The sequence below is a fragment of the Megalobrama amblycephala genome, linkage group LG17, assembly GCF_018812025.1.
Source record: "Megalobrama amblycephala isolate DHTTF-2021 linkage group LG17, ASM1881202v1, whole genome shotgun sequence".
Classification (NCBI taxonomy): Eukaryota; Metazoa; Chordata; class Actinopteri; order Cypriniformes; family Xenocyprididae; genus Megalobrama; species Megalobrama amblycephala.
The window spans coordinates 44,431,986-44,441,888 of NC_063060.1; the positions used below are offsets into that span (position 1 = coordinate 44,431,986).

The window sequence follows — 9,903 nt, forward strand, 5'->3', positions numbered from 1 at the left end:
AGTGTATTTTATGATAATAACTGTAAATGGACTATTTTAGTTGCCAGAGTAACTGAGTTTGAACTAATTTAAGTTTGTTTTATGAATCAGAATTCGCTGACAACAAGTCTGATTAAGTTAAATAAGCCTGGCTTGTTTTCTAATCTTGTTTTATGAAACAGCCCTCCGCTCAAACAGTGAACATGAACGAGAACAACAAACACTAACTTCATCAGTCATACATGCCTAAATATGAAGTTTCATTTGAATTAATTTGCAGCGTTAGTTTTGAGTGTTTTTTTTTTTTTTTTTTGTCAAACCGGGTCATTTAAGACCATTAACTCTGTTAATAATTCCTTTCTTAAAGATGGCGTTTAAAAAAGAGGAGGAGAGTGAAGATATAAAGATGGAGTTTATTAAAGAAGAGACTGAAGACATGAAGATTGAGTTTAATAAAGAGGAGTTTGAAGAAATAAAGATTGAAGAAACATTCAGTGTGAAACATGAAGAAACTGAGGAACAAACAGGTTGGTTTTATTCTCAAAGCTGTATTTGATCCTTATTAAAATGTCCAGCTCTACAGAAATAGAGAATATACTGAAGTATAATCTTACATAGAAGTGTCCTAATTCACTCAGTCAGTTCATTCACTTCTTCAAGTGCACTTACTGTAGAGCTAGAGTTATGGTTTGGTTACTTGTAATTAAGCATTATTAACTCATTACTATAGTGAGTAAATGTAGTAATATGTATGTCACTTTAAAATTCAGTGTTTCCATTAGTCACACAGGTATATTTGTAGATATGGGGGGCACCACTACTATTTTAATTATGAAAAAAATAACATGTAAGTGTGAAGTAAAAACTAATTAATTTAAAGCTAAACTGAAACAGAAACCGGCGTTATAACCTACAATTTGGCACAAATCCAAATGTTTCCATATTCATGATTTGGAGGCTAAACTATATTATTTAAACACTTTTAATTTACACATACTATTATACATTTTTACATATTTGGTTGAATGTATGTTATTTTTACAAATAACAGGCTGCAATGTCAAGTTACTAAAACTGATATATGTTGTGTGTACACGAGGCGCCGGCGCGATCACTTGAATTTTCTTATAGCGGAAACAACTCTAAAATAGGCTACTTAGATGTAACACCATTTGAATCTGTGAAGGGTTAAAGGTGCAATATGTAATATTTTTGCAGTAAAATATCCAAAAACCACTAGGCCAGTGTTATATATTTTGTTCATTTGAGTACTTACAATATCCCAAATGTTTTCAACTATTTGTAAATCGTGAGAAAATTGCAATTTTAACCAAGGCTCCGGGACGTGTGAGGAGTTGCCTGTCAATGGCGTCATACCCGCGTTACCCTCGGTTACCAGTTTTATTTTGCAGAAACCATGGAAACACCAAAGATGCTTTAATAAATCACGTTTTAATAGACAGTGGAACAACTGTTTTGATATATTTATAGACAGAAAATGAATTGTTGTTATATAGCTCAACATGTTTAGTCTTATTGTTTAAATCAAATTTTCTTGATTTACAGCGAGTACCATGCTTTACCATGCCTCAGAGAAAAACACTCCAGCTTTATTTTTAAAGCATTTTCTCCATCATACAATAAGTTTTAAAATTAATTGCATGCCATTTATCAACACAATCATCCAGCATTTAATATGATATTGTAAAATCGATCTATCTTACTGCAGTGTGTCTCAAACAAGCGTCTCACAGCAACCGGAGCGAACACACAGAGTAACATTACAACATAATTTTCAACACTCTCAAATGTATCTAATATGATAAACAGAGCTGCGTTACCTCATACCAAAGAGTATATTCTTTGCTCATACTCATGACCAGAAGCAGCGCTACTACTACTACTACAAGTAGTATTATCTTCTTTTATTGCGGGAGAATCAAATGATTCCTACGGGAAGCGGGCGAGTGGGCGCGGGACTGAAAAATCTGTCCCACCCAATGTAAGTCTCTACATCTCGGTGCCCCCGCGTTCCCATTTCTCCTCTCCCAGAATGCGATTTCACCCCTGCCCTCACGGAGGTCTGTGCATGCCGCTGCATGAAGGACACCAGGTTTATTCTTGCCTATTGATTGGGAAAATCTCATTAAAACCAAAATTATAGGCCTATTTGGTGCCCCATGCTCTGACAATCATGTAAATATTCACAGTGCTATTCTGTAATTTCTGTCAAACGCAGGCAAATTTCGCTGTATATAAAACATACAATACGCTTCAAATGATTACACATATATGTAATTGTTCATGTGCAATTTGTTACCTAGGAAGCTCCTAGGTACTAGGAGCTACTTTTTACATTCAGTAATCAGTAATGTAATCAAATTACAATTTTAATGTAGAAATTTGTAGTGGATTACTTTTTTTGAGTAACTTACCCAATACTGCCTATGTTTGACGAGGCGTGAGCAAGTCAAATAAACCACGCACAATCTGATCAAAGCGCTCAGGCTGAAGCCTAGTTTTACACGAGGAGGTGGGGAACTTTTTACCAGAGCTTTTTTAGTGATTTTAGTCCCATCCGAATGTGCCATCTCAGTAATCGTTACGGGCAATGTCAGTTTACTTCATATTTGTGCAGTTTTTGAGTAGGCTTTTATACAAAAACAGATTTTTATGTAAAATTCACTTTATAAAAGACCCACATTTCTAACTTTCATTCATGAGGATAACATGGATAATTTGACATGGTTTAATGTAAGATTATTGTCCATCTTTAAGTAAAAAAAACTATCACTTTTACCAGTAGATGGCTGCAGAGATCCACTATACTCCAAAAACAGCACAAATGTTGAGTAAAAAAAATTATTAACTGAGTAAAATTACATTTGTTAAAAAAAAAAAAAAAAATAATATATATATATATATATATATATATATATATATATATATATATATATATATTTTGTTGCCTGGGGTCTGTGGAGAACCCAAAGACCCTGAAGGGGCTCGACACCGGACACGAAGCTCAGCGCCACGTCTTTAAAATTCAAACGCATTGTTTTCTATGAGTGTACGCACATCAGTGGCGACATTCGGCACCTGTCCGCGCCGCCCAGCTACGAACAATAGAAAACAATGCGTTCAAATTTTAAAGATGTGTCGCTGTTCCGGTGTGCGAGCCCCTTGAGTGTACTGCACAAGGGTTAAAGTAGCTAGACAGATTCTGCCAGTGTTGGTTCAGAGTAAACAATGATGTACTTCTGAGTCCTTAAGATGGAGGGAAGTTAGCAAGGGAAGGGCATAAAAATATGAACTTGAGTGCAGCCCTGGAGTACCTCAACAGGACACTTTGTAGATTTATTTGAAATATCCATCAGTCTCAGATCAGAGTATCAGAGCTGATGAGTTGAACCTAGAGCAGGAATGACCAAACCTGTTCCTGGAGATCTACATACATGCAGAGTTCAGATCCAACCCCGATCGAACACACCTGCCCCTGAAGATCTTTGTTCACTGCTTCAGGTGTGTATATTGTGTACACACAATGCAGAAGTATAAATCAGCCTCTAGTCTTCAGGAATGCTTGGAAATTACAGGCAGGTGTATTTGATTAGGGATGAAACTTAACTCTGCAAAAGAGTGGTCCTCCAGTACCAAAGCTGATCATACATCAGTGATTCTCAAACTTTTTTCCCAGTGGGCCGCACAATGGTCCAAGTGCAAGTCTCACGGGCCGCATATAATTTACATATGACGTCACCAGTGCAAACCAATCAGATTTAATGTTATGGTATTAGCAGATAATACTATTATTATACGTAGATGTTGCACACAATAAATAACAAATAAAAACTAACTTACTGACATTAGCTTTACAATAATTATCAGTAATGCTCAATGAACACACAAACTGTATATACAATCACTTTAAAGGTGCCCTAGATTCAAAAATTGAATTTATCTCGGCATAGTTGAATAACAAGAGTTCAGTACATGGAAATGACATACAGTGAGTCTCAAACTCCATTGTTTCCTCCTTCTTATATAAATCTCATTTGTTTAAAAGACCTCCGAGGAACAGGCGAATCTCAGCATAATACTGACTGTTACGTAACAGTCGGGGTGTACGCCCCCAATATTTGCATATGCCAGCCCATGTTCCCAACATTATGAAAGGCATTAGACAAGGGCAGCCAGTATTAACGTCTGGATTTGTGCACACACAGCCGAATCATCAGACTAGATAAGCAAGCAATAACAACAGCGACAAATGGCAGATGGAGCAATAAAAACTGACATGATTCATGATAACATGATATTTTTAGTGATATTTGTAAATTGTCTTTCTAAATGTTTCGTTAGCATGTTGCTAATGTACTGTTAAATGAGGTTAAAGTTACCATCGTTTCTTACTGTATTCACGGAGACGAAGAGCCGTCGCTATTTTCATTTTTAAACACTTGCAGTCTGTATAATTAATAATGCATAATGCACACAGCATGCATGATGAACATCTTGTAAAGATCCATTTGAGGGTTATATTAGCTGTGTGAACTATGTAAATGCGCTGTAATATAGTCGAGAGCTCGTGTGGCAGGGAGCGTGCGATTTAAAGGGGCGGCGTGCTGAAAAAATCAGTGCAGAGTTAATGATGCCCCAAAATAGGCAGTTAAAAAAATTAATTAAAAAAAATCTATGGGGTATTTTGAGCTGAAACTTCACAGACACATTCAGGAGACACCTTAGACTTATAATACATCTTGTGAAAAAGCATTCTTCTTCACAAACTGTATATATAATCACTTTAAGTTGCTATTTAATTCTGTATGACTGTATGACTCTCTTCAACAGCATCGCAATAGTCACCAAACAATCACACAAACGCCTTAATAAGCAAATGTTACTTAGCTCTTTTTACAAACAACACTTAGTGCACTGTAGGCTAATTATCTCTAACGATATCAAGCTTTCTGTCATGTCGCAATCCCTCGCGCAGCATCGGATCCGCGAGCGCGCGCAGAGTTGGGACCAAACAAACAATAGACCAAACAAACACATTGAATTAACAGTTCAGTCTTTTGAAATTGTAGATTTGCTTGTCAAGTACTTTACTACAGAGCAAACAGGAAGGCTGCCCATCTCGCTCATTAACAACTGATTCTTCCATTCTTCTTACCTTTACTGCTTATGCTGCGAGTCTTCTTGTTTGCAGGTGTTCCTTCATTTTATCTTCCACATTTAGTTTTTCTCCTTTAATAACAAATTTGACCATTTTGAGGCTTAAATTTACAAAATTAATGGCTACTGTTTGAATTCTTCCTAAGCACGCACTTGTGTTTGTTTCATTAACTGAGTGATTGCGTCATTAGCCTACATTGCCTGATGTCTGAAAATAATAAATACTCACCAAAATTATTTTATATGACAAATAAAGCATTATAGCTCATTTATATTTATTTAATTCACTTTAATTTAAATTTTAAAACAAAAATAAATTGTATGCTATTATTTTTTTATTTTATTTTATTTTTTTTAAATTGTGGTCGGCATATCGCGGGCCGCATTTACATTCGTGATGGGCCGCAGGTTGAGAACCACTGCTCCACACCCATTCAAACGCTTACTGCAGTGAAGTGTTGCGTCACGCGACTCACTGGATGTCATGGCAACTGAATCACGGAGGAAAACTTTAAATATCTCGCCTTCGCTTTAATTTCAGACCATCTCCAAAAAGAAATAAAACACTAAACAAATGATTTTGACATGAGTTTATCAAAGTAGGAAATCCAGACTTTTAATCCCTTACACACAATTACTGCTGTTGAAATACGAAATGGAGGCGGGTCCGGATTGAATTCCCTCCGGGTCCGGATCCGGACCGGAGTCCGGAGTCCGGACTTTGAGAAGTGCTGTCATACATGTTGTTGATTTTGATGTTTGAAATGTCTTAACTTGTTTTTTTGTCTATTTTTGTCCTAGACCTAATGGCACTGAGAGAGGCGAGTCATGAACTTAATGAAAGGGATGAAGAGAAAATTATAAATTATAATTATAATTTAATGACTGAAAAAAAAAAAAAGAGAGAGAAAATCAACAAAGAGAAAAATCAACAAAGTTTTCCTTACAAAAAGGAGCTCAAAATACTGGAACTAAAAGTTATTTCACATGCCAACAGTGTGGAAAGACTTTTGATCAACATAGAAACTTTCAAGTCCACTTGAGAGTTCACACTAGAGAGAGTCCCTTCACTTGCCAACAGTGTGGAAAGAGTTTCACACATAAAAATCACCTTAAAGTTCACATGAGAATTCATACTGGAGAAAAGCCTCACACCTGCAAACAGTGTGGAAAGAGTTTCAGTCAAAAAGGAAGCCTTGAAATCCACATGAGAACTTCACACTGGAGAAAAGCCTTATACCTGTCAAGAGTGTGGACAGAGTTTCAATAGAAATGAAAACCTTAAAGTCCACATGAGAATTCACACTGGAGAAAAACCTTTCACCTGCCAACAGTGTGGAAATGGTTTCCGTGAAAAAGGAAACCTTACAGCCCACATGAGAACTCACACTGGAGAAAAACCTTTCACCTGCCAACAGTGTGGAAAGAGTTTCATTAGAAATGAAAACCTTAAAGTCCACATGAGAATTCACACTGGAGAAAAGCCTTATACCTGTCAAGAGTGTGGACAGAGTTTCAATAGAAATGAAAACCTTAAAGTCCACATGAGAATTCACACTGGAGAAAAACCTTTCACCTGCCAACAGTGTGGAAATGGTTTCCGTGAAAAAGGAAACCTTACAGCCCACATGAGAACTCACACTGGAGAAAAGCCTTACACCTGCACTCTGTGCGGGAATGGCTTCACAGAGGAACGAATCCTCATGCAACACATGAGAATTCACACTAGAGAGAGCCCATTCACCTGCCAACAATGTGGAAAGAGTTTCATCAGAAATGAAAACCTTAAAGTCCACATGAGAATTCACACTGGAGAAAAGCCTTACACCTGCCAACTGTGTGGAAAGAGTTTTAATGAGACAAGAAACCTTAAAATCCACATGAGAATTCACACTGGAGAGAAACCTTTCACCTGCCAGCAATGTGGAAAGAGTTTCAGTCAAAAACGACACCTTATAGACCACATGAGAGTTCACACTGGAGAAAAGCCTTACACCTGCCAACAATGTGGAAAGAGTTTCATTAGAAATGAAAACCTTAAAGTCCACATGAGAACTCACACTAGAGAAAAACCTCATACCTGTCAAGAGTGTGGAAAGAGTTTCAGTCAAAGAGGACACCTTATAGCCCACATGAGAACGCACAGTGGAGAAAAGCCTTAAGCTTTGATTCATTATTTTCTAAAATCAAAATAAAATTGAACAGCTCAATATTGTAATAAATCAAGGTCAACATAACAGCCTCTTAAATGTTAAAAGCGTGAAACGCTCACAGTTCAAAAAGCTTACGCTATGTCCTATGCCTTCTCTATAAGTTGTTTGCACATGACGTCAGTGCTGCACGCGAAATGCGGCAGGTGGGCAAGGAGTGATTTTACTATATAGGAATCAAAATTCCTATTTTTTGCATTGTTATAGTTGCTCAAATCTATCAAACCGAGAAACCACAATGAGCTTTTACCATTTATGTAACTTGTATAGTTTTTTTTTTTTTTTTTTTTTTTACTTTTTAAAATATAATTTTGTGTCTGCTGATACTGAAATGAATATGGAACCTGCTTACTTCATTTTTTTACTTGGTTAAATATTAACATTCTTCATGGTATCGTTTGCAGGGAAGAGAAGATATTTTATCCCATTGAATGATTATTTAGTGTTTTCACTTCAGTTTTGTTGAATTCAATTTACAATGTTGATCTGGTTACCATGAGAACTGTGTCACGCGCTGCTGCTTCAGCCATCATATGGTAGAAAATGTCAGAATAAATAAATGTGTTCAACAAGCTGACAGAAGTTGATCCATTTCTTTGTTGGTAGGGTGTAAATATTCACTTTCCCATATGTCCATGGAGGAGAATCGGATGGGCATTCAGCAGACAGGCACCAACATATTTTTTATTTTATTTATATCAACAAATGACAACCAAAATCAAACCCATAGAAGCTTGTGAACAGTTTTTTTAAGTGGCTGTGTGCAGTGGCTGAACAATTTGTTATTTTTATGTTGATTTGTTACACGCATGCTACACGGTAAAATGCATATATCAGAGAGTAATCAAAATGGCTCGGGGAATTTATGACTCTGGATAATCTGTGTTTTTTAGAATAGAGATCTCGACTCTTAACTTTACTAGTGCATATTACTAGTCTTGTGGTAAACAATTAATCCGTGCAAGTTAAAACACAGAAAAAATTGTCTAATCATTAATCAAAATCTGTTTACTTCCGGTCTGAAATGGCGTTCCTTCTCTGATTACGTCAGTTTGACGGCTTGGGTTGAAAACACGTAAACCACTCCTCTGCAACTGTTCGTCTGCTATGAGCGAGAGACAGAGTGGAGGAGCGCAAGAGATGGAGAGGAGGAGCCTAACAAGTGTTGCATGATTTAACGTGTTTCTAAGGCTGTGTTCCAGTTCGTTTTTTAAATGCCCTTCCCTTGCTAACTTCCCTCAGTCTCGTTGACTGGGATGTACGTCATTGCTTACATTGCACTAGTGCCCCACTACTGGTGGAAACTTTGCAATGGCCTGAACTGGAACGTCCTAAGCCCTCCATTCCAGAATGGAGCTGATTTATTATTTATTCTTTGCCCTTACAAAATTGTTTAATACAGCATTCTATATGTATATATGAGTTTTAAATGTTTTAAAAAATAATAATTACAATATCATAGAGTTGTTTCTGGTGGGGTAAATTAAACGCGATATGCTGTCATATCATAAACGTGTTGTATTGTGGGTTATGGAGCTGCCTGAAGTGTACATATGAAGTAGACTCGCTCCCTCTGTCAAAATCGGGTCTGTCCATATAAAATTCCCTCGTCCACTTCATGAAGTGGAACACACTTAAAAATGATGGCAGAGATTCCCCCGAGGGAAGTGTTTATGGAAGTTCGCGAGTGCATGTCTAAAACTGGAGTGGAACGCAGCCTAACATGTTTGGTACTTTGTGGCATATTGAAATGTGTGAAGCATGCCATTTCCTGTTGCCAGCTGGTGGCGCTACGTATATTGTATATTGTCATAAAGATGTCTTTAGGAAGGACTCAGGCTTTGTCAAGCCACCACGTACACACCCTTCAATGAAAACTCAAGATCTTTGCAGAGTAACATCGCTAAGCCCTTAAGATTAGACTGACCATATATGATGTGGTTTTGGATGAATCTCTATGAGGAGTTAATCACAGTGTAAAACGTCTCAGGTTACGGTATGTAACCATGGTTCCCTGAGAACAGGGAACGAGACTCTGCATTGGAATACGCAATGGGGAACGTCACGTGACCCAGGTGTCTGAAAGCCAACTATCTAACAACTCCAATCCCTATTGGCCGGCGACAGCCTATGACGTAATATGGTGCGACCCGGAGTAGAGGAGCGCCTGGAGAAACAGTCAGCAGCTATCGTCTTGGGGGACTCTTCTGCAGGCAGGCAACCCAAAGCATGGCAAGGAAACACAGTCTTGTTCCCTGTTTTCAGGGAACCATGGTTACATACGTAACCTGAGACGTTTTACACTGTGATTAACTCCTGTAAGCCTTGGCCACAAGCGTGGACGAGAACTTACAGGCCTTGGACGGGAGCTTGGGATCACTGCGCCACATAGAAGTGCTCGGAGGACACAATTGCATCGCAACCGAGCGTTCCACAGGGGGAACCCCAGCATACCCTCTGGCTGCTCCGCCGTCGAGGGAGGTAAAGGCGGAGGAGGCAGCAGAACGGTTTCGGGCAGGTAAAGGTGCCCTCCACA

General features: G+C 38.0%; 1 protein-coding gene across 1 annotated transcript; it reads left to right on the forward strand.

Moving 5' to 3' along the window:
* Positions 1-452: 452 nt before the first annotated feature.
* On the forward strand, positions 453-7,732 carry LOC125250315 (zinc finger protein ZFP2-like). The gene is given in 3 exon segments (XM_048162844.1): positions 453-506; positions 5,959-6,370; positions 6,372-7,732. Coding segments are annotated over 2 exon segments (1,038 nt in total). The 5' UTR covers positions 453-506; positions 5,959-6,280; the 3' UTR covers positions 7,320-7,732.
* The last annotated feature ends 2,171 nt before the right edge of the window (positions 7,733-9,903 follow it).